Genomic DNA, 24,783 nt, shown 5'->3' with positions numbered 1-24,783 from the left:
AACATGCTCCCTCCCAAAAAAACAAAAAAAGGTGTAAAATAAGGGAGAAAGTACAGCTAATGTAAATAAGCTGCCAATGAAGGCACGTACAACAAGCTATTCAAAGAATGCATCCAGCAAAATGCTGAAAACACAGTCTGGATGGGGTTAACAAAATAAACCCTATTTTTTTTTAAGGATGGAGAAGTACAAATTAGGATAAAGTGTAATAAACTGCCAACGCAAACAACTTTTTAAATTTGAAGTCAAGTCAAAAAATGTCTGCACGATGATTCGATATGTCTTCTTTAATCTAAGCTTCCATCCATCCATTACCCAAGTCGCTTCTCTTCACGAGGGTCACAGTTGTGCTGGAGCCTTTCCCAGCTATCTTCGGGCAGTAGGCGGGGTACACCTTGAACTAAATTGGTTGCCAACCAATCGCAGGGCACACAAGGACGAACAACCACTCGCAATCAACCTAGGGACAATTTAGAGTGTTCAATCTACCTGCCATGCATGTTTTTGTAATGTGGGAGGAATCCGGAGTACCCAGAGAAAACTTAAACAGGCACAGGGAGAACATGCAAACTCCACACAGGCCTTGTACTGGTCTTGGTCTCATTTCATCTCACAAAGTTTTACGGGCTGAAGAGATCAAGATGAACCTCTATTGAGGTGCATGGTGGAGGGTTGGGGGGATGTGTAAGGTGTTAGATTGGACAAGTTAATTACCAGACCTTAACCCAATAGCGCATGCATTTCAGCTTCCGAAGAGGAGACTGAAGAGGCAACCCCCCAAACAAGAACCGAAAGAGCCGGCAGTAAAGAATGCAACGGCTGAAGTGAAGGGGTCACAGGCTGGAAGCAGTTATTGCAAATAACTGTTATGCCATCAAATATTAAATGTTATTGACCATTTAATAATGACTATTCAAATACCAACAACAGCCACACTGGTACGTGGGCAAGTTAAACTGTATGATTCGAACGGAGATAAAAGTAAAACTGCTCAGACATTGCAACCGTCTCAGCAGAACAGAGAACAGGACAACGTTGGCAGAGCAATACTGCCCCCTAGTGTTTTTTTTGTTAAGTTAATCAGAGTTCAACGTCTCCAAAACGTAGTTTTAAACTGGAGTACCTAATAAATTGCCAGCTACGTAAGCGTATGAGGGGAATTGATCGGGATTTTTTTTCACTCGATTTGCTGTGGAAGGAGTGTTGTGTCACTGGAAACAAAGAGTAAAAGCAAATAAACAACAACAAAAAAACTTAACCACAAATAGGGACTGATAAATGAAGCATCAGCATGTATGAATAGGAGATTTATTAAAAAGGTTTTTATTTTCATCAACAAAAAGGTTCATTGGCACATTTAGGACAAAACGATTTACAGTCTTTGATTCAGATAGTATGCATGGTTTTTTGGGGGAATGTGTGAGGAAGCTGGTGTGCCTGGAGAACAGCCATGTAGGGATGGTGGTAAAAATAAAGAATGTTTACATGAATGCGCAAAGAGAATTAAACAATGACATTCAAACTGACGACAAATGAGTCAGCACACACCTACCATCATTTCAACTACCCATGACGAACTCCAAATAAAGTTTGGATGTTTTAGAAGGCATTTCTTTACATTCTGCTCTAGCTGGAACTGGGGGTGTGGAGACTTTATATCTACTGTATAGTGCACACTCAATTCTGGTGCATTTTCTTCCGAAATCAAACCATTTGAAAGTAATTTATTTTTAAAGGTAATGTAATAAAATAAGTTAGAAATGTTAAACTGCGGGGGGTACGATGGCCTCACAGCACAGAGGTGCAGGGTTCGATTCTGTCTCCGACCTTCCTGTGTGGAGTTTGCATGTTCTGCGTGAGTTTTCGCCCACATTCTAGAAACAGACATGGCAGGTTGATTGGACATTGCCTCTAGGAGCGATTCTAAGTGTGGTTGGTTAGTCTTTGTGCGCCCTGCAATTGGCTGGCACCCAATTCAAGGTGTACCCCGTCTACTATCCGGTGACAGCTGGGACAGGCTCCAACACGCCCGCAACCTTAGTGAGGAAAAGCGGTTCAGATAATGGCTGGATGGGTGTTAAACTGGAGAATCATAGATCTATTTTAAATAATATAGGAACTTCTACACATTTTGGGGGTGGGGGGCATAAATACTCGTGTTTTTGCAATTCGTGGCAGGGCTCGGTCCCTATTCGTCATAAACAGCGGGGTGTTTTTTGTTTTGTTTTTTAAATCCCTGGGGTATTTTGACAAAAACCATGCCAGCATAATTATTTAAATACCTGAGAACTGTTGTACACAGTGACAACATGCACAATGTGTGAAGTTCAAATACATACTTGAACATTATCATTTGCCGACAACTGGCAGAAAAGAGAGCAACGTGGCCATAAAAGCAACAACAACCAGAATGTTCACCACCAGCCGACGGGCACTAGAGCGTTGCCGTTTCCTCCCGTGCCCCCTACTCCGGAACCACTGGACCACCTCATCCAGGTCATATTCCTTTGGCCGGAACCCCAGCTGGGCCTCGGCCTTGGCCGTGCTGAAGTAGTGCGTCACGCCTGTCTTGTAGACCTCGGTGCGTGTCAGCAGTGGCTGGAAATCACAAAGTGGTGCCACTAGGCGGTGGACGATTTCAATGAGGAAAGCGGCGAAGTAAACCAGGGCGACTGGGAGGCGCAGCGTAGGGAAAGGATACCCCAAACCTTCCACCAGGGGTCTGAAGAACTCAAAGTTGTTGACAGGGCGGCTGTCGGAAATGAAGTACGCTTGGCCGGCGGCCCGGTGTTGCTTCTGGGCAGTCAGAGCTGCAGCAGCGAGCGTGTGCGCTGACACCAGATTGTCCACGTGAACAAATTCCACCAAGCTGCTTGCTTTCCCGTAGACGAACCTGAAGATCCCTTTCTCAATGTAGTTCACAATCCTGGGGAGGTGCCTCTGCTCCCCGGGCCCGTAGATTCCGGCAGGTCGCAGGGCGCACGTCCTCAAAACCCCGGAACAGCCATTCAGCTCCGTCCCGTTAGCTTTAAGGACAGCCATCTCCGCTATGGACTTAGTCCGGGAATAGTGGTCTGGGTGGAGATGCAATGGCAGGTACGGCAGGTTCTCGTCTCCGTTTCGGATCTCCTGACCTCCGAAGACCACATTGAAAGTGCTGGTGTAGACGAGCCGCGGTACGCCACACTGAATGCAAGCGTTCACGACGTTGCGAGTGCCGTCCACATTCACCTCCTCGATTCGAAGCCGCTTCAGCTGCTCTCGGCCGGACATGCCGTAGGACGCCACGTGGAACACGCAGTCCACGCCCGAAACGGCACTCACCACTTGCGCATAGCTGCGGATATCTCCTTGGACAAACGTAATTCCATCCGGAACGTCACCTTTTGGGGGGCTGACGTCAAACAGGATGACTTTGGCTCCATTTTTATGCAGGTGGGCTGCCAGGCTGTGGGGGAAGGGCCATTCATTGAATATAGGGAAAAAAAAAAAATCAACACACTCACATCATATTTAACTTTTATGAAATTGCTGAACATAAAGAAGGCACACAATTTCCAAGCAATGTTTGTATTTTTTTACTTTGTCAATATAATGCAAATAAAGTATTTTTTTTTTTTAAAAAAAGGTCAATGTATTAAAATTGCTCATTTTGTTTCGAGCACCAAAAAAATACTAATTTCTAAAGGTATTATTTGCAATTAATTTTATGACAATTCATTAACCAAAGAAATTCATAAAATAAATTTTAAAAACATGCAAGTAGAAAACTACTTCTAACTAGTACTCCTACTAAAACGACTAAAATTTTACCTACATGCAACTGTTTACAAATGATGAATTATGAATTATGATCCTGTAAAATTATGAATGTCTGCTGCTAATGTTATACATTAACAGCTACATTATGCCGCCGACTCTGTGTGATCTATAACTTTGCTGCTGTAACACCTCAAATTTCCCCATTGTGGGACTAATAAAGGACATCTTTATCTTTATGATCAACTTGCCAATGGCATCCGTCCATTACCTGAGCTGCTTCCCCTCGCAAGGGTCTTTTAATAATGACAGAATATTGATGAAATACATTTTAAGAAATGTTAATGTAAAACTGATGACCCATAACTTTTAAACAATTTAAACCATTAATTTACATCAAATCGTGGAAAATCGTAACAATGATTTGATGTAACCTTCTAATTCAAGCCTTAAAATTATGTGGCGCTGCTATCTCGTGGTAGGTACTGGTAACCACCAAGCAAAAATAAATGAAATCTTCGAATTTTACGTCCAATGGGTTGATTATTAAGTACAAAAACAAAAATGTTTAAACGACGTTTTACCGATAGCCGAAGTATCCACATCCTCCTGTTATCAAGCATCTTTCCGCGCGTGCAGATTCCATCACGAGAGTCTGAAATGTTGTTTTTAAAAACATTAAACAAGGCATTTTAAACACATTGCAGGCAAATAGATAAATGGTGACAAATATGGGAGGGGGTCCAAAATGTCCTTTTGATTTGTAATCCAGTCAATAACACGAGCTAGCATGCTAATTTTACGTAGACGCTGCTGAGCATGAGAAGCAGCTATGGCACGTCTCCACGCTAGCAACAACGTGGTCGAAGTTCCACAGTGTAGCTTGTGTCTGCAAAAAGAAAACAATTCCATACGTCCCCAAATAAAGCTGCACCCACCAAAAAGGGAACAGAACACAAAGCGATTTGAAATTAAGTTGTGAATTCACAATTTAATCAAAGGTAAACCTTACCACTCGCCGGTCGGGTTGAGAGACGAAGGCTACGCGACTTCTTTCGTTGTGACTCAAATTTACAGGAGGAAAAAAGTGATGTGATCCTGTAAACGAGCTTTAGTCGAGATTTCCTTTATATTTATATACCATTGAAATGTACACGATATATACGAGAGCTGTGACAAATACGATAAAATACATTGATTAAAAAAACACACTCAACAGGAAGTAAAGTTCGCTTTGAGTATTTGTCTCGTTCGCTGGCAATATTTTATTTTGAAAAGAAATAGCGAGTGTGAGTGCATAGCGAAAGAGCTTTTGGGGTCGGGCAAAAACCTTCTGCAACTAAAAGGTAGGGTGGAAACAATTACCATTCACAAGATAAGGCGTATCCATAACTACTGAGGTGACTGCTGCGATACATAAATAAAATAATTTCACGCTTTATTTTGTTGCATAAATTTAAAGTTTGAAATGCGACCTCGCCCACTTAAACGTTGTTTTTCATTTGTACAAGCATGTCCATTTCCAAATAGGCCCAAGTGCAAAGTCGACATCGGTAAGATGCCTTTCCCAAGATAAATAAATACATATTTCCTATGTAGTAAGACAACGTTTGGAAACGCAGAGAACGAAAATGCTGACACGGTCCGAATGAGAAGAGAATCGCAAAGATCGAGAACACTTACATCATCAGAACTGTCATTCTCCCGCGTACACACTTAAAACACGGACACAACTCACCGCTAATCACAAGCAGCGAAAGCTTTCTTTTAAAAACCATATTAAGTTTCATGGATTCGTCCATTTGACCGATTATTCACGATGACAGCCACCTGCCACAACCAGGGGCGCTATTGGGGATTTTGGGCCTCTTGAAAAGAAATCTTCCTGTACACCAATATATAATGATAAGATCGTATAATTAATATAATCATCCTTATTGCCAATTATTTATGAGAATCACCATTGCGCCATAGAAATAAACACAATATCAATAAATAGTTCTGCAGTACATTGTGCAAGTATGTCAGTAATGTATACATGGTAAGAGCTTCCTTGCACAATAGAAATCAACAGAACCACTACCAAATAATGTCAATGGACTCTCCGGTCCTTGATGGCCGTTTTCCTGGAAGTTTTATATGTCTCCCTGCTACAACTCACCTGATTCAAATGATCAGGAATGTTATCCAGCTTCTGCAGAGCTTGCTAAAGAGATGATTCATGATAACCACCATCTTGCATAATTGTCAATTTAATTCAATTGACATCATTCGCTTCTCCTTCTCAGTACTCACTTTCCGTGGACACATGGTTTGAAAGCAGATTTAAAAAATAAAAAAAATACATTCAGAAAATATGCAGGTACAAAATATAACAGATATTTAACCAACATGAAGTGATTGTGGCTGGATTTTGAAAAATCCGCTGCTGCCATCTAGTGTCGAAATGCGTAAAGCATAGTGGCATCCTTTCATCCATCCATTCATTTTTTGTACCGCTTCTCCTCACTAGGGTCGCGAGGGCGCTGGAGCCTATCCCAGCAATCTTCGGGCAGTAGGCGGGGGACACCCTGAACTGGTTGCCAACCAATCGCAGGGCACACAGAGACGAACAACCATTCGCGCTCACACTCATACCTAGGGGCAATTTAGAGTGTTCAATCGACCTGCCATGCATGTTTTTGGAATGTGGGAGGAAACCGGAGTACCCGGAGGAAACTCACGCAGGCACGGGGAGAACATACAAACTCCACACAGGAAGGCCGGAGCCGAGATTGTACCCACGCCCGATGCTGTTTCTCACTGTGAGGCCGTCGTGCTAACCAGTCAGGCCACCATGCCGCCCCGTAGCGGCCGAGCCAGAAATGATTCAATTGGGTGGCCACAACGAGGGGTGAGGGAACACAACGCCTCATTGAGGGGTGGCTTATGTGTGTACACAATACAACTGAAAAATATCGTAATTCTTCACGATTCTAAATGTAGCTTTTTTTTACCCACGGTATATTTGTGAGTGTTGTGGACAAAATTAATGTTGTGTGTGCATTTAGTTTCATGAAACCATGAGTGTGAATGGTATTTTAAGCATTGGTCATTTTCAGCAATAACTTCTCAGCCAAGTTTTTTTTTGCTTGCTATGATGTGGAAGTATATGTTTTAATTGACAGGGACAGTGATAGTGAAAATACATTTCAGTGTTCTAAAAGCTGACCATTTTAGAGTTCAGATCAGTTGTATGTTTTTGCTTATCTAAATTTAAAATAAACAAATTGGGGAAACATATAAAAATCAACAATGCAAATTGAAAAACTTTTAAGTTGGGGGCTGTCAGAAGTCAACGTACCACTATGAATATTCTAGTAGAAATATGTCCTTTCTTTTGCAGGCAAGATGATCCTTGAGGAATACTTCCAAAGAATTGGGTTCCAGGGCCCGCATGACAAAGCGGACCTCGCCACGTTGAAGTCGATCCACACGCGGCACATCTTGTCTGTCCCCTTCGAAAACCTCGACATTCACTGCGGCGGGAGAATTGTCATGGATCTGGAACTCATCTTCGACAAGATAGTTCGTCAGGGCCGTGGCGGCTGGTGCATGGAGAACAACTACCTTCTGTACTGGGTGCTGAGAGAAATGGGCTACAATGTCACCATGTTGGCCGCTCGGGTGTTCAACCGCAGCATGGGTGACTTTTCCCCCTTAGAAGGTCACCTCATTAACAGGGTGGTGATAGACGAGAAGTCCTACATAGAAGACGTCAGCTTCGGGGTGTCGTCACAACTGTGGGAGCCGTTGGAGGTCGTCTCCGAGAAGGAGCAAGTCCAGGCGTCCGGCAAGTTTCGTCTAATAGATAAAGGAGACTTCTGGATTCTGGAGAAGACGGACAGGAAGCCGGAGATTCTCAATCCAGAGTTCGCCGATTCCAATCTGGTGAACAGGGAGCTTATCAGGAGCTTGTACTGCTTCACCATGACGCCCCGCGATGCCGGATATTTCATTGATACCTCTTTGAATCTCCAGACAGATTCTTCCTCGCTGTTCGTCTACAAGTCCATCTGCTCCCTGCAAACGGCGACAGGCTTCAGGGCCCTGATTGGCTGGACTTTCAGTGAAGTCACCTTCCAAGCCGACCGGGGCGTGGACGTCTACGATATGATGGACGTGGCCGGCGAGGAGATAGAGAGCCTTCTCAAAGACAAGTTCAACATCCGTTTACCTAACAAACTACAGCCTGTGAACAACCAATTTAAGTACACATTTTAAAGCAGGGGTTTTCAAACTGGGGTTGGGGGAGCTCTGGGGGGTCTGCGTGCCCTCATTTGGGAGTCTGCAAAATAATTTCCAAGAGATTATTATTTTGTAATGTTTTTAAATCTGCATACCTACATATTTTGACCCAGTTGTCATGAAAATAAAGCAGTTACTCCTTCGCACAGTTGAACCAATTAAAAGGTATGAATACCTACATTTTTCATCCCTGTATGATTAAATACATTTTGATTCAGAAGAGAAGTCATATTATTACTGGAATAAAGTCTTTTTTTTTTAAGAAGTCATGTCATTTTTTTGGGCGAGTATACATTTGTTTTTCTTTCCAGAATAAAGGTGCATTTTCCAGAATAAAAGGCAAACTATAACAAATTCAAGAGACTATATTCACATTTTTCACTGGTTAAAATATGAATGTCTTTCCTTGGTGATGTACATGAAATTTCACCCATCACAGTGAACCCTGTTTTTTGTGGCACACACAATGGCAGGAGGCTGGAGGAGTGTTTGTTCTTGTAAAGATTACGTAAAAAATATAAAATAAAATAAAAACCATCTATTTTTATATAGTCCGTATCTCAATGAGCAAGAGAATGCTTGCAAACGTTGCAAATGTTGGGTTTGGGTCAGGGTTCCTAAAAGATTGCAGAGATGTTCTCAAACTGTTTTTACTTATATTTCCTTTCGCAAAGAAATCTTTAACTAGTTCAAAATTTCCTTGAAATGTGAAAAACTGTTTAGATGATCTTATTTATTTATCTTTATGTTTTTATATTTGTATATTTCAATACAGTTACATTTTCCTTTATGAAATGATTGCTGGTTATTAATATGAATATAATGCTCATAATAATCTTATTACTCCTACTGATAAAAAAGGATTATTATTATTATTATTATTATTGTTATTATTATTATCTTATTATTATTATTATTATTATTATTATTATTATTATTATTATCTTATTATTATTATTATTATTATTATTAGTAGTAGTAGTAGTAGTAGTAGTCGTAGAAGTTGTAGTAGTAGTAGTAGTAGTAGTAGTAGTAGTAGTAGTAGTAGTCTGATTGTTTCCCAGCAGTCTCAAACAGCACCATATAATTTCAAAGTCAGGGATTTCAACAAATTTGATGATTGGACCAGAGCAACAAAAGGCGGGGCTTTACTTGGTAAATCCACCTATCGAACGAGAGTTTATTAATCATCAGATGCCGATTGGTCCTTTTTGTCCTCTCCTTCATACAGAGACAGCAAACAGGACAGCCCACAGCCGGCTGCTGAGGTACGCACCACGTGACCACGACTAGTAGACATGAACTCACTGGAGCAGGCCGAAGGTAAGACGCCATAAAAGCTCTTTTATTCAACAGTCAGTGGTTTTGGTCAGCGACTTAATCAGTCCCTCTTTTAAATGTCGATATCTGACGAAGGCATTAGAATGAACATGGTGCTGAAATTAAGCCGGCTGGTTTACCGACGACGTTAGCATGTAGCATTGTGCCTGACGTTAGCTCGATGTGCACAGAACGTAACCACGGCATATACGGAATGACACATGAATGCTCTTGCCTCAGAATTCAAAGATGTTTAATCTCGATTACTGTCAATCATTCCTTCATCAGATCTAAAAGCCTTTGAGAGAAGACTGACAGAATATGTCTCTTGTTTACAACCTGCAACAGGCAGGTGGAGAAGTAAGTCAGGCAAAATATGCATACAGCACTTAATTTTGTTTCTAATAATAATGACTTTATTATTTATTTTTTCCTCTCAGTGATTTTGATCGTGGTGTCAGTTTGCACAGCCACCGGGGCTTGGAACTGGTTGATAGACCCCGATACACAGAAGGTATGCATGATTCTATTCAGTCAAAGGGGACATATTATGAAAAAAGTACTTGATTGTATACAGAAAAATAACACCCACACTCGAATTTTCTTTGTAAGTGACTGGAAGTAGGCTGGGTGAAGATCAGTCATTTTCAAACAATGGTTGGCATGATCCTTTATCATCTTAAAATGGAATTTAATCACTAATTGAAAAGTGTAATTTGTCGGCTTGGTGATGAAGTGCAGCCTCCACCAGGGCAAATATAATCAATTCTTAAAATAGTTTTATAGGGGCTTGCTTTCTTTTCTTCACACTCTGAGAGTGACCATGAGTCCACGCTATCCTTGTGCAAAGGTTGATACAAGGACAGCAGTTGAATTAAAATGGCAGTAAATTCCCTTTCATTAGCTCACCGAAATCCGTGTTCATAACTTGTTGTGGTTTTACTTCTCTGTTCCTGCAGGTGTCTTTCTTTACATCGCTGTGGAATCATCCCTTTTTTACCATCAGCTGCATCACACTCATCGCACTATTCTTTGCCGGGATACATAAGCGAGTTGTGGCACCATCGATGTATCCTTTTTGTCTTTTCATATGCACCGAAGGAAACTCAAACGTTGAGCACAGTATTTATAGTAATTTCAGAGCACCCCCCAAATAATGTCAGTTAATATGTTCCACTGTAGTACTGTTGCCATCTTAAAACCTTTAAATAAACATTAAAATTATAGAAAGGGAAAGTTAAAAACCAAGGGATTGTATATTGCCAAGATGTTTATTTGGAAGATGTCTTCATTTGTACATGTTATGAATATAGCATTTTGGGTGTATTTCGCATTATTTTGAATAATTATTGTATTGTCACCTCCCTCCAAAAGTAAGAAATATAAATAAAAAAAATACAATAAATGTAATACATGAACTATATGATGTACAATTTAAAATTTGAGGAAATATATTTTAAAGGAACTTGATAAATAAATAAATATATAAATGGAAACAAATACACAGCAAATATGGGATTGGTAAATAGAATTGTTTTGCAGGTAAGTGTATTTGTTAAATCCACAACTTATTTCTATTTCAAGCTAAGGACCAGGAGAGTGTGTTCGTGTAAGGTGTTTGATTATTTGATTATTATTCATTAATTGATATTTTAATAAAAAAACAAAATAAAAGTAAAAAATAAAGCTTATATAAAATGAATAAATAATATATCATTACAATATAATGAGGAAATGTGCTATTAAAAAAAACTAAATGAATAAAATAAAAGCAAAATGAAAACACTTTTAGCTGCCTACTGAATGTTAATAACAGCCATCATTCCTTGTTCTTTTTTCACACTGCTTTTACTGTATTTCTATTCTTCATTAATATATTTTTTAAACAATTGTATACAGTAATACCCCGGTTATCACGGTTAATGGGGACCGAGACCACCCGCGAAAACTGAAAATCCGCGAAGTAGCGGCGCACCTTCAAAAAAAAAAAAATAAAATAAAATAAAATACTTATATATACTTCGCACCTATATATATATATATATATATATATATAGGTGCGAAGTAGTGACGCACCTTCAAAAATGCTTAAAAAAAATATATATATATATATGGGTAGAGAGAGAGAGTGAAATTCATGTTATGACAAAAAAAAAAAATTATTATTAAAACTTATTTTTTTATTCCCCAGCCATTATTTTCGTATTTATTTAATTACTTTACCTGCTGGTACGCCGTCCGGTGTGCCCTGTGAATGTTATGATCCTCCAGCAGAGCTGGAGGATTGAGTAGGACTCTCCAAACGCAGACACGGGGAAAAAAGGTGGTGATACAAAGATATTTATTATAATCACAATATAGTCAGTGTAATCAGCGCGTCTCAGCTGACGGCATGGCGCGAGACGATCGCTGGAGGAACGCCCACACAGCTGAAAAAACAAAAACACGCGGCATGACAGGCACGGATCACGACAGTGAAATGAAATGTGGCATTCTTCATTTATTCATTCATAACTGACAGCCTCGCGCTACGCTCGTGCCCGGGGAAGGTGCTTACTGTGACGCGAGCATGCCCTCCTCCTCCGGAGCTTCCATTCGGTTAAACTTAGGGGCCGCTTGGAACCGCCCGTGCCCGGGGAAGGTGCTCCTCTACGGCTTAACTGCCACGCACGCCGGCCGGAACTCTGGTACGGTCCGAACCGCGCGAAACGTCGCCACCAATCGTGTCCGGGGGAACTTGCTCTTCTCTGTCCACTCTCTTCTTCGTCCACTCTCCTCTTCGGCGCACGCCGGCCGTCTAACCGCTCCAGCGCCCCCTCGTGCCGCTCGGCGAAACTACAATGCCCCCGAATATTTTTTAGACCCACGAAGCACTGAAGCCGCGAAAGGTGAACCGCGAAGTAGCGGGGTATTACTGTATATTATACCCTTATAAGTTGATCTGCAGTGTCGTGAAAATGAATTATTGTTATTATCTAAAAACTGTCTAGACAATATTTTAAGTCACTTTTGAATCCATATAAATTAAATCTTATTATCTTATGCATCAAAACAATAAGCCTAACCTCAAGCCAACAAAGTAAAACTACTCACCCTTCGAAGAGACTTGACTAGCTTGATTTTGATGTTTTACATTTGATATTCAAATAATTGTGTTGCTTGTGTGTACTGAACTGAGTAGCCAAGACCTGACCCTTCCATTTCTTCTCCTGTTCTATGGTTATTACATTCGTCCTTGACCATTTCCCCCCCTCAGTATAGCTGCTAGGTGTCGGACAGTTTTAGCAGAATACAACATGTCCTGTGATGATGTGAGTCAATATGCATCCACTTGTTTTGGGGTCATTTTATGGGTCTAAATGTACTCATTGCTTGTGGCTCTTTGCAGACGGGAAAGCTTATACTCAAACCGCGGCCAAACATCCAGTGAGTGTACAGTTGTGGGTGAGCCGAAGACATGGCAGAGACATTCATGTCATCATGGTGATGTCATTTTGTCAAGAAGAGAGAAGGGACACAGCCATTTTATAGCTGTGCTTGTGTTGAAGCTGCTCAATTCCTCTTAACAGTACTTCTATGTGTTTATGTTCATTGTGTATTTTATCCAAATGTTTCTATTTTTTAAAACTATTTACTTAATAAATATACCACATATGGAAATGTCTTCTGTGTCACTTTTAATTTATTATTATTATTCCAGAGTGACTCTTGACATTATAGGATGAAAGGGAGGAAGGAAGCAAGGATAATATGAAAGGTTGGGAGAAAAGGATTGAAAGAAAAGTAGAACAAGGGAGGAAGGGTGGATTAATTGAGAATGAAAGGAAATTAGGCTGTTTGGCAGATGGAGAAGCGTGAGGAAAGATGGAAATTTGGATTGATTGAAAAAGGGATTGGCTGTATGAGAGGAAGGAAGGAAATAAGGATAGTGTTAAAGGAAGGACATAAGAGCGATATGAGAGGAGGTAGGTTGAGGGGATCAAAAGGAAGAAACAAACAAGCAAAGGGGCTCACTGCCACTTTAATGATGTCCACTAGGTCAACTCGCACACAACCCCACACTCTGACTTAAAACCTCAAATTGAAACCTTAAACCTAAAACTCTAACCTTGTCTTGAAAACACAATTTGCAATTAACAACAACTCATTCCAGAACTCCTACTCAAAATGTATTACATTAAAACATAATAATTGTAATTCTGATGCATAAGTGTAAATGTACTGCAATAAAATAATACAAATAATGATGGATATACTTACTTTTGCCCCACCTTCAATATTTTTAAGGCACATCTGTTTTACAGTTTAATAATCTACATTACCTATCTTTAGATTAACTAGATTTAAAATGTATTATTTATTAATATTTTGCATACTTTAAAACATCTACTAATATACATAAACATTTAATAATTATTTTATTATAAATTAGTCAAATTTTCCTTTTATTGCGACAACGATTTCGACACTTTGCTGCTTTACGGCACAAAAGCAAGTACACCCACACTTTACGGCTGTCGACTTCCACATGGCCATTTACTCGCTCACCGTCGTGTTTGGTTATTGATTGCTAAATCTTCCGACTAATCAGACACGAATTTCCCACATTTGCAATATAAAACTGGTTTAGAATGGGCAAAAGTAAGACGACAAAGTTCAAACGCCCTCAGTTCAATGCTGTCGGGCTACCTGTTAACGCTGTGAAGGAAGCGGCCGCCGAGGAGGAGGAACTCGGGGACGATGACGACGACTGCCCGGCGGCGGAACTGCTGGAGAAAGTAGGAGGCATAGCAATTACTTTTAGTATAAAACGACCATTACACGTAAAAGACTTAATGGCAAGACTCCACTGTAATGTAAGAGTAATACTTGTCAGTCAGTCTACGTAATTGCAATATAGCTAAAGTCCAACAGTAGTACAAGTAACCTGTGATCTCTCCAGTGTTGCTCTGGATGAATGGACAACATAGAAAAACGACACTTCTTGTTTGCATTGACCTGACGTTCAGTTTACGTTTTCCAGTAATGTCAAAATCCCATGTTACGTTTTTTCCCCAACCCAGGCTCAAAGTGTTGGTACTATTTATAATCATTAGGACACACATGCGTATACATAGTGTACAGTAACTAGGTCTGCAACAAACGATTATTTAAATTAATGAACGTCTTTTGATTCCCATTCCTTTGTTGAAAAATAGGACATAATTTCAAATTGACAGTGCAGAAAACAAAATCAATTCTCTCTGAGTTGCTGGTTTGCTTTGTAGCAATTTGGAAAATCGGCAAAAACATTGATAATTGGTTTCCAAAATAAAAGCAACTCTTTTATTTGGAGTGAATGCAAATATAATTTGTCTGCTTTCAGGAGAACTACAGAAATCAGAGAATATTTACTGTTGAGAGTATGACATTTAAATTAATAAATAAACTGTTGCTTAAAATTCCACAATTTAGATGAACTGTGATATAAAGGGCATCTACTGTATGTAGAGTACACGCCAGCTGCAGTTAAAAATGATACCCAAGTCGTGTAAGGCTCTATCAGATAACGTATTGTTTTTCATGTTGCCTGAGGTTGCTACTTGCCACCTTCAAATTTTATATGCTGTAAGAACTACGTCAGTATAATGAATGTTTCCATCCCTAGTTGGAGAGTCCCAGCGCGGATGTAAGGGAGTGTGCGTGCGCCAGCATCTCTCGGGTAGTCCAGCAGAGTCAGAGCATCCCAGGCTTTCTGCAGAGGGACGCAGTGAGGCGGCTGGGACCCATGTTGCTGGATGGCAGCCTAGCCGTCAGGGAGACCGCCGCCGGAGCCCTCAGGTAAGGATTAGTAAATACTCTTCATGGAGGCAGTGCGAAATACACTACACCAGGGATGGGTAACTGTCCAAATGTGGCCTGTGAACTCATCCTGAGGGGTTCCTTGATTAAGTCCAAAAAATAAAATCTTTTTTTTTTTATTAACCACTGATGCAAACAAAGTCGCTCAGGTTGTTATTGTGGGGGAAGGGCGACTCATGGCGGACTTCACTGGTTCCATTTTCGCTATGCCCAAAAAGTCTGGCAAATTGAAGTGGTGAATAATAGTATTACACGATATCTCTGCAATTGACTGCTACATAGTTCCAAGTCTTTGCACGTGTGTTCAGCAAAAGAAGAAGTACAAATATTCAAATATCAATCCATCCATTATCCATGTATTGTGCAAATTACGGAATATGCTTTACAGGAAGCTTGACAAACGCCACTGTCTTGTGTTTGTATTTCTTTGGTTAAACCGACAGAGGGCGCCGTGTAACAACAAAAGCAGCTTTCACCTCCAACAACATCTCTACTATGGAAGTCTATTCTAAACGTACATTAATGTGGCCCTGGAATCGCTTCTTCTGTGTTCACCGCCAATAACAAACATTTCATAGACAAATAGGAATTATTACTTAAAATAGGAAACGGTTACAAAAATCAATTCACCTTCAAATAAGGCAGAACTTGACATATCAGTTCAGCAAGCACAGTTTGCTTTTTATTTGGTGTTTTCATGACACTTCTTTCAAAAGGAGCAATCTCAACAAATATGTATTTATTTTACCTTTACAGTTGGTTCAGTGCCTGCAGTGTTCATAAAGCTTTTACGGTGGCCACACTTTGATACTACACTGGATTTCTTGTTTTCATAAAGTCCTCTGGTAAAAATTGCAATCAAACATGTCGTATGTGTGTGCTTGTGTGTCGGCTGACAGGAATCTGAGCGTGTGTGGAAGCCAGGAGGTGTGCGAGGACATGGTAAAGCGCGACGTCATGACTCCCCTGACAGCACTGCTCAGAGAGGTGAGCGCTTTTCGCCGCCGGCCGCATCGCTTCTTTTTCTTCTCACTCAGCAGCTGTCTCAGCAGCAACGACATCATCAACTTTGTTTGCTTGGCTTTGAACTTCAACTTGATTGTGCAAATGTGATGTTTGAGTCATTGTTCATGTTGTTTTTTAAATGTGATTTTGATGCACCAAATTTTGCAGCCATTTTTCATTGTCCTGCCTAAAATAAAAACAGTGTTTTGCTGCCATCTTGTGGCATGCATAGGCAATGACAACCCTTTTATAGTGGTCAATTATTCACAGATGCCCCTACCCTATTTCAATATACTGTATACTGTAATATTTTTGTTTAGTGGTGGATTTTTGACAAATTGCGAAATTATGCAGATGCATACTATTGCCTATTTTATTGATTTTTTTCCAGTGTTGTGTGGGTTTCGACTGTGCCCCGGTGCCGACCAAAGAGCCAAAGAACCTTACTGAGAACGTCGCCAATGAGGCCGTGAACCTACTGTGGAATCTTTGGTAAGCGCCGCTAAATCTGTCGACGGTTTGTGTTTCGGGAGGCGACAATGCAGCTGTGTGCGGCAAGAGCGTAAATATTTGGACACCACTACAAATGCCTGTTATTGTTTGTTTTTATTTATTTATTTATTTACTTTAATTTATTTAATAATTTTTTTTGCCACACAGTAGCAAATATGTTTCTAGTCACTATTATAAAACAAATTCCATTGCAGGGTTTAATTAATAATGCAAAAAAAAGGCCCTTTTTTTTTTTTTTTTTACTTTTTCTATTTTTGCTGAAGAACAACATCCCTATTCTGAGCCATTTATTTCTCCGTTCAGGCATTTCATAACTTATCAGTTGTAATGTGATATTGTTGTCTAAAGATTCTTTGTTGTGTCCTTTATAGCGAGAGCAGCAACCAGGCACTGTCCTTGTTCAACAAATCAGGTCTTCTGGACGTGGTAGTCCAATGTCTGGAGAGATACCCCCACAGCGTGGAGTTAGCCACTTCTGCTGGTGACTCATCCTTGACATTGACATTAAATTCAAAGGTTTGCATGAAATGCCCAAAACCTTCAGGCTTCAGCTAACTCATTATTTTGTCGATTTACAGCGCACTGTTTGCACACGGTGTCAGACGACAACCCCGAGCTGCTGTGTAGCATCAATGGTGACGTGCACGGAGCCCTGGAGGGTGTACTGCTGTCAAAGCAGCCTGGCATGGCACACACTCTCCTCAGGACACTGACTGCAGGTGCTTATGATCACTTCTTCATGCCCACATTTAGTGCTAATAATGAAAAATATTTGAAATGCGTATGATACATTTTTATTGATTAACGTTGCCAAGGGTGTAGATGATGTGCAATATGTTTATGGTTGCTATTAGTCAAGGCAATGGGAAGGTGGGACTAACCAGAATGGGTGTACAAAGTTGACCCTTTAATTTCCAGCTTTGGCTGCACAGAAGCCCTTTAAGCACTACATGTTCAAAATAAAAGCCAACACATTTTCTTCAGGTTGCTTTTTTATTAGCGGCCCGACATAGAATGGAGGAATTATTCTGTCGGGATGTTTGCTGGTACAGAAGCCCATTTCATACTGGCGGTAAAATATTTTCGTTTGCTCCCTTTTATTCATCCATCCATTATCTGTACCACTTCTCCTCACAAGGGTCATTGGGGGTTCTGGAGCCTATCCCAGCGGTCTTCGGGTAGTAGGCGGGGGACACCCTGAACTGGTTGTCGACCCGGCATTTTTTTCTTTCTCCCTTGCAGGTTGCAGAAGGCCCTTGACATTTTTATAAATATAAAAAAAAATCCCACTTGTTTTCCATGTCTGTGCTGTTTGCAAAGAACAGTGACACTTAAAAAAAAAAAAAGGTGGGAAATTCTGTTTTTTACCGACATTTGTCAAAGGGGCCGCTGATAACACTGGTCAACATCAAATTTTACTCAGAGAAAAAATAAATATATATATATATAAAGATAATATTTTTGACACTGATTTTTACAGCATGTCTTGACTTTTTTTCTCGCACATAAGGGTTTTGAGATTTTTTTTTGTTTCTTTTAAAAGCAAAAGTGCTGTCTATTATACATTACCTCAGATGCTAGTGCCATTTCCAAGATGCTGAGTGAATTTGCACACAATTTCTTTTGTATCCTTCTTGGCCGTATTCTGTGTAAAATGCGGGTATTTTGCAGGATCCTTGCCTCAAACAGTGTTAATGTGGTGTTTTGGTGCAGGAACACTATGGAACATGAAGGGAAGCCTTCCCGCTGCCCGCCAGGCTCAGACACTCACCGCTGTGCTCGCTACCTTGTCCCAGTGTCTGGATTTGGATGCGGGCCAGCTCATACTTGAGCTTCACAGAGCAGAGAAGGCGCGCTTCCAGGATGTTCCCGCCGCGTCGTGTATGGATGTGCACACTACCGGGGAACCCGCTGTGGAGGAGATGGATGAGGAGGAAGTAGTACAGCGTGTGAAAAATGGAAATTCCGGAGATGACTTTTCAGATCTCTTGCCTGTAAGTTGAGTGTATGAATTTGATGACCATTTTATTCTATAACAAGAAGTCTGATGATTTTAAATCTGTCCTGGCATTTGCCTTTTATATCAAATTCAGCAAAGGCGACAGTTGCCCCAATTGTGTGGGACAATATAATTAAATGATGCCACCATCTGATGTGACGTATGAACATCGAACATTTTTTACTATGCTGTAGGGCGGGACAAGTGTGAAACTATTCAGTGTGCTATTCTGGCATTTCGGAATACCCTGTCACGCACACCGGGAAGTTGAAATTGAAAAGCACTTTAACTGAAGTTCGATGTGCCCTCGCTAGTCTAAACTGTAATGTTGCGGACGTCGCATGACCAAACACAGAAAACAGGTGAGCCCTTACTGTCGTGACCTGACCCCTTAGGCGCTGTCGATTCAGTCGATGGCAAGTGGCAGTACAAGGCAAAATGTCTGCCCCAAGTTGGAGAATGTATTCCACGAAAGCAACATTAATCAGAATGTGGGGGCTCGTAGGAAATATTGTAAAGAAAATGTTTGACTTGACTTACCCTTTAATTGTAAATCTGAAACGTGACACTAAAAACCATATCATGTAAAATATTGTTGAACATAAATATTTGCAATTCCAAACCTTTATGGAAGTGCTAATAGCAGTGCATCAGTACTGTATCACATACAACAATGCGATAGATTGCAATATCAATTTTTGTCTTGCCCCCATTAGACACTGGTGCCAGACTGCCAGACGAGCCCAACTGTCATATTGAGGCAAGTCTGGGGTACCCAGTAGGCGAGTACCACAACCTTGGCTAGACAGAACTATCCCCCCTCAGCCACCTCCAAATGGATGACATTGAAGTGGATGTTTGGCATGCTGCAGCCACACAAAACATCCATCTGCAATACTCCATTCAGGCTTTGTGTATTCAGACACACACACGCTGTGATTCAACTAGCTGAACAATCTTGGCAAGTGTGTTGACTCACAAGGCGGCTTGTTTGCGTCCAGAGGGAGCTGGAGGAGCTGAGGGAGGCGGCGGCCTTGCTGACGGCCCAGCAGACGTCCCTGGAGATCCTCGTCAACATGTGCTGCTCCGACGGTGAGGCTTGCACTGACAGGATCCCATCTGACATGACCGCCGTGTTTTTTTTTTTTTTTGTATTTGTCGAAAGATGAAATAACGACGCGTTCTTGAAGAGACTTGTGATTTGCATCTATTCAGATCTCTCTGACGACGAATGGGAGGAGTCGTCGAGCAGCGACGAAAGTGAAGCGGCAGCCGACGGATTTTCTACCTTTATGTCACCGCTGTTGTTGTCGGCGGAGGTGCACGGCGCTCTCATCAACCACAATATCCCAGAAAAGGCAAATTTTAGAAATATACAGTACACTGAAACCTCACTATTTGTCTTGTGCTTGCATGGATATTCATATTCCAAAAATCTTGATGTTGGGGTCATTGATGACTCTAAATTACCCATAGATAATTAAAAAAAAAAACTAACTGAAACTACATTTTATAAAACTAACTATAATTATATATAATGTCCTTTGTTTTCGTCTTTGTCAATTAATTTAATACACAATCCATTGGGGTTGATTTTAAATGCATTAATTTCACAGCGGTAAAAAAGTCGTACAGTCGTCTGTGAGTTGTAGTCCTCTGCCAATAAAAAAAGAGCCAGCAAGTGACGTCGCTTCTGGGAGACGAATTTGCATTTGTCTCTGAGTCAAATGACTCACCTGCTCACTCCCCGAAATGCAACGCTAGGTAAAAAGCACTTTCCGTTTCATACATGAAAAAAAGGTAAACAGTATACAAAAAAATAGTACACTGTAAAACTAGGTTCAACAATTCAATACACAAAACCTCTTTAGAAGATGGCAACTTGGCAAGAAAGGCATGCTAGCTTCATTTAATTAGGGTGCATGCATGCATGCATCTAACTTTAGAAACTCTATCATGCACTGCACTTATTATAATTTAAAGTCTGTGGACTGTTAAACCGTAAACTGTATTTTCCAAATGTTTTAAAAATATTTTTGTTGAGTTTTTACTATAGAATACTGACCATGGTCTTTTTCTTATCTTGCTCACAAGTAAAACACCAATTTCTTTAAAAATGAAAATTAAAACTAAAACTAAGTGTTTTTGAGAAAACTAAAACTAATAAAAACGAACAAAGCCATCCTGAAAACTTATTTAGACCAACTAAATTTAATGATGTCCAACCACGTGTGTTTATGCGTGTATTAATATTTGTACTATACTAATATTGGTTGTCTTGATTTGAAGGTGCTCAAAATGACGCAGTTCCCCAAGCAGGAAGCCATGGACGTGTGCCGCCAGACTCCCTACTGGAGAAGTCTCGTGAAAAAGTAAAACTCACTGCTCACGGGAGGTTTTAAAGCCGTTTCTATCCCAGTGACGCTGGTCTTTTTCCTTGGGCAGAATGCAGCGCATCCAGTCTCGCGCCCTAACATGCCTCCACAGCATCCTGTCCGGCATGGACGCAGAGTCGCTGGGCGGGGCGGATGCCCTTCAGCAGGCTGCACAGCACTTGTCTGCGCTGGTCTTTGGAGCGCCAGGTACCGCCGTTACCTCGATTGAGATGGATCATTGATAGGTTGACTCAGACATGCAGTACGTACAGTAGATCAAGCGTGTCCAAACTTTTTTTTTTGATCTACTTTTGAAATTGCCAAGCTCCAGAGATTGACCTGTTTAGTGTCAGCATAGCAAACCCACACGCCACCTCCAGTCTGCAGTGACACACCCAACAACTTGTCATACAATCACTAGTCACAACCTCTCTCTGCTCCTGCACGATGAGCACTAGCCATAACTGAGCCTAACATGAACAAAACAGTAAACCAGAAATATTATCAGTTTGAGAAAAGGAAATCACTGCTTACTTAAGTGGGAGACCTGACACTGGGAGGTGGAGGCCAGGAAGTGCTTTTGTAATGTTTTACACGTTACAAAAGCACTTCTTGGTTTTGGCAGACAACACCCTGATATTAGCTAGCTCTTGCACCTTTTCAAAATGCTTCTCTCGATTCCCTTTCTTTGACAATGCCGCTGTTGCACAAAAGATCAAACAAGCTTTGAAGGAGAACAAACCGGAAAAATACCTTAACGTCTCTGATTGGTAGCTGCAAGCGACTGCTGACTGCCGTTCACTTCCTGTCATGCGGTACATAGGTTAAAGGTGACCTACTTTTTTTTTCCCCTTTAAAAAAAATACAATAAAATAAATTTGTGGATGTGAGACTGACATTGTGCACATGCCATCATGTACGACTAACACAAAATCTAAAATAAAAATAACACTCTTACACACCACAAAACCATTTTCCTTGCATTCTTTTCGCTATCAATTAAAAATCTAGAAGTAGAATTACATTGTTTCCTTATTGTTTTTTTTTATTTATCTTTCTTAGAGATTCCTAAAGATGAGGAGTTCCTGGAGGCAGTCATGAGTGCGATGCGGTCTCTTTTGCAGATGACCGCCTCGAAAAACATCCCCCTGGTAACAAGAATGTTAATTTTAGTGTATTGCAATATCACTTTGAGTGTTATTTAAATCTTCGGTTTGCTTTCCGTTAGTCCATAAGCCTGCAGCAGCTAATGAGACTCAGCGAAGCGGCTGCTTGCTGTGATGTCATCAGCGTGAGGGTCAACGCCGTCGCCATCCTGGGCATCACCGGCAGCACTCTCGCCAAAGAGAAGGACTCAGCTCAAACCCTTCAGGTCACTCTCTTTCACACTGCCTGTAAAAGTCTGATTTTTTTTTTCTCTAGTGGTTATTCTGTATCTGCGGTACTGAGAAAGCTGTCATTTTGTAGCTCTTTTTCCTTATTGCTGTTGTGGGGAAATGCACCTCTACTGAAGGGAAAATGCAATTTTCCACCTTTTGTTTAAATGGATAAATCCTGTGTTTGGGCTATTTTGTGGGATCTCTGTGTGGGGAAATAAAGCCTTGTATTATTGTCTTTATGTTTAAAGAATCATTTCATCCACAGATGATTGGGAGTGGCTTGCTCCAAGTAGCAACTAATGATGCCGACCTGGTGGTTAATGGTGAGGCACTGGACGCCCTTTTCGACGTCTTTGCCGATGGCAAAGAAGCGGAGACGGCGGCCAGGAGCATCCAGTTACTTCCTGCTTTGAAGGCGCTTCAGCCCGTCTTTAAGGCCAAGGTACCCTGTTTTTCGTTCTTTTGGAATTAAGACCATCACACAAGACGTCAGCAGCTCTCGTGCGTGCAGTGCTCGACTGTATTTCGGACACATGATATGGTGAACAAACGTCATACATTACATCTGAGGACGCCTTGAGACTGAGTCATGGTTGTCGCTACATTTGTCACTACATTTTGTCAACAGATCCGTAAGGCGGGAAGAGACAAGTACAGCCCGCAGCAGCTGTGCGTGCTCGACAACATCAGATTAAACCTGAGGCGATTCATCGGCTACCTTGAGACTCTGGCAAAGAAGTGACTGCAATATGGTGGTGAAACCATTCAGTATTTATTCTTGTTAATGCTGTTTATTTTGGTTTGCCCTGACTCTTATTTTTTAGCTTTCTTTGCTGTGAAGAAAGCCACTGCAGGTTTAAATTGAATGCGAGAGAGGAGTGGTGTCTATTGTTAATTGATATCATGGAGCAGGGTTTCCGAAACTCGGTGTGCACGACCTAAAATGGCTTCCTTTCAATATTTTTGGGAGGTTGCCTATCGTCAAGAGTAGGAACCGATATCATAGACGGTATAATAGAGCTGGACAATTAATGCCACAATTAGCTTACGACGGGCTTCTCATCCTTTTGGTGTCTGGGGAGCTTTTACAAGGGCGACTCACCCTCTCATATTACCTTTTGTCACGTTGGGTGATTTGTAAACCAGCGCTGATGTTGCATAATGTTTAAAAGCAAAGCTCCATCTTAACCTGGCTGATAAAATTTAAGTTTCAAGTGCATTATATCCTGCTTGTTCCAGCTTCTCTGTTATACACTCTATTTTTTATTATAATAACAAACCTGGATTGATAGGTTTCTGTATGCCTGTCATTTTGCTATTGTTGTCAAAAGTTGACAACTTGAGTTTACTAGGTACACCATTTCAAAATGATTTTTTTTTTGCAATGCCACATCCTCTTATTTTTTTTTACAAAAAAAAGCTGTGGTTTGCTTTTTGGAGATGTATCATTTTGTTAAGCAAATGACTGATGATAACTCACCAGGTTGAAGTTTTTGTTTTATGTTCAGTAAAAACAAAAATGATTTGGTCTCTTATACACTGCCCGTGTATTTTCTGTTAAAAGAGCAGGTTTAAATGATCAAATCGGTATTTTTGGTATACAAAAAAATTATGTAAATTCAGCATACAACAACTTTCTAATGGGGATACTAGTGCAATTGTGTAATGGAGGATACTCGCAATGTGTGCCACTTATTATCCAATGATTGTTTATATCTTGTGACTGCCTTTTTAAATAAAAGCAGATTTGTACAATTTATTTTTGTTTGATATATTTTATTAAAACCATATGTAGAAAAATGTAACGCACCAGTCATGTGATTAGTTGAACAGCCATCCATTAACTGACACTTATCCGGGGTCGGGTCACAGAAGCAACAGCTTCAGCAGGGAAGCCTCTCTTCCAGCTCTTCCGGAGGGATCCCCAGTCGTTCTCAGGCCAGCCCGGAGACACAGTCTCTCCAGGATGGCCGAGTGGTCTAAGGCGCCGCGTTCAGGACCCAGTCTCCCCAGGAGGCCTGGGTTCGAATCTCGAATTTCCCCATTGTGGGACTAATAAAGGCAATATTAGTGTCCTGAGTCGTCCTCTGGGCCTCTTGCCGGTGGGACATGCCTGAAACAACCTCACAGTGGAGGCATTCTAATCAGATGACAGAGGCACCTCATCTGGCGCCTCTCAACGCAGAGAGGCAGCGGCTCGACTCTGAGTGCCTGTCGGATGACCGAGCTTCTCCCCCTATCTCTAAGGAAAAGCCTGGACAACCTGCGGAGGTAACTCTAACGCCCGCTTGTAAGTGAGATCTTG

At 41.0% G+C, this 24,783-nt stretch overlaps 4 protein-coding genes across 8 annotated transcripts; 3 read left to right on the top strand and 1 right to left on the bottom strand.

Annotated features, from left to right (window-relative positions):
* Positions 1 to 1,307: 1,307 nt before the first annotated feature.
* sdr42e1 (short chain dehydrogenase/reductase family 42E, member 1) lies at positions 1,308 to 5,616 on the bottom strand. 3 transcript variants are annotated; one of them, XM_088296696.1, is made up of 3 exons: positions 5,498 to 5,616; positions 4,344 to 4,414; positions 1,308 to 3,448 (listed from the first exon to the last, which is right to left on the bottom strand). In XM_088296696.1, the coding sequence occupies exons 2-3, from the start codon at positions 4,403 to 4,405 to the stop codon at positions 2,350 to 2,352; spliced, it is 1,161 nt and encodes a 386-aa protein (XP_088152822.1). In that variant the 5' UTR covers positions 4,406 to 4,414; positions 5,498 to 5,616; the 3' UTR covers positions 1,308 to 2,349. The 3 variants fall into 3 exon arrangements, with proteins under 3 accessions (XP_088152822.1, XP_088152821.1, XP_088152820.1); XM_088296695.1 differs by lacking the exon at positions 5,498 to 5,616 and adding an exon at positions 4,772 to 5,042; XM_088296694.1 differs by lacking the exons at positions 4,344 to 4,414; positions 5,498 to 5,616 and adding an exon at positions 4,574 to 4,763.
* LOC148337027 (arylamine N-acetyltransferase, pineal gland isozyme NAT-10-like) lies at positions 5,012 to 8,381 on the top strand. 3 transcript variants are annotated; one of them, XM_088296700.1, is made up of 3 exons: positions 5,012 to 5,105; positions 7,145 to 7,689; positions 7,780 to 8,381. In XM_088296700.1, the coding sequence occupies exons 2-3, from the start codon at positions 7,150 to 7,152 to the stop codon at positions 8,020 to 8,022; spliced, it is 783 nt and encodes a 260-aa protein (XP_088152826.1). In that variant the 5' UTR covers positions 5,012 to 5,105; positions 7,145 to 7,149; the 3' UTR covers positions 8,023 to 8,381. The 3 variants fall into 3 exon arrangements, with proteins under 3 accessions (XP_088152826.1, XP_088152823.1, XP_088152824.1); XM_088296697.1 differs by having other exon boundaries at positions 7,145 to 8,381; XM_088296698.1 differs by lacking the exon at positions 5,012 to 5,105 and adding an exon at positions 5,115 to 5,159 and having other exon boundaries at positions 7,145 to 8,381.
* Positions 8,382 to 9,237: 856 nt separating this feature from the next.
* On the top strand, positions 9,238 to 13,026 carry cnep1r1 (CTD nuclear envelope phosphatase 1 regulatory subunit 1). Its single transcript, XM_088296426.1, has 6 exons — positions 9,238 to 9,369; positions 9,655 to 9,726; positions 9,807 to 9,880; positions 10,326 to 10,435; positions 12,623 to 12,677; positions 12,755 to 13,026. Exons 1-6 carry the CDS (start codon positions 9,345 to 9,347, stop codon positions 12,794 to 12,796), a joined length of 378 nt encoding a protein of 125 aa, XP_088152552.1. The 5' UTR covers positions 9,238 to 9,344; the 3' UTR covers positions 12,797 to 13,026.
* Positions 13,027 to 13,858: 832 nt separating this feature from the next.
* heatr3 (HEAT repeat containing 3) lies at positions 13,859 to 24,237 on the top strand. Its single transcript, XM_088296693.1, has 15 exons — positions 13,859 to 14,144; positions 15,014 to 15,186; positions 16,107 to 16,194; positions 16,604 to 16,704; positions 17,097 to 17,206; positions 17,304 to 17,444; positions 18,439 to 18,719; positions 19,726 to 19,816; positions 19,940 to 20,082; positions 21,014 to 21,096; positions 21,170 to 21,306; positions 22,162 to 22,250; positions 22,328 to 22,471; positions 22,744 to 22,920; positions 23,107 to 24,237. The coding sequence occupies exons 1-15, from the start codon at positions 13,998 to 14,000 to the stop codon at positions 23,218 to 23,220; spliced, it is 2,019 nt and encodes a 672-aa protein (XP_088152819.1). The 5' UTR covers positions 13,859 to 13,997; the 3' UTR covers positions 23,221 to 24,237.
* The last annotated feature ends 546 nt before the right edge of the window (positions 24,238 to 24,783 follow it).

Source organism: Idiotropiscis lumnitzeri, chromosome 5 (assembly GCF_059441095.1).
Source record: "Idiotropiscis lumnitzeri isolate Australia: NSW breed Sydney's pygmy pipehorse chromosome 5, RoL_Ilum_1.0, whole genome shotgun sequence".
Classification (NCBI taxonomy): domain Eukaryota; kingdom Metazoa; phylum Chordata; class Actinopteri; order Syngnathiformes; family Syngnathidae; genus Idiotropiscis; species Idiotropiscis lumnitzeri.
The sequence above is the reverse complement of the archived record's forward strand: the minus strand, read 5'-3'. Positions and strand labels throughout refer to the sequence as shown.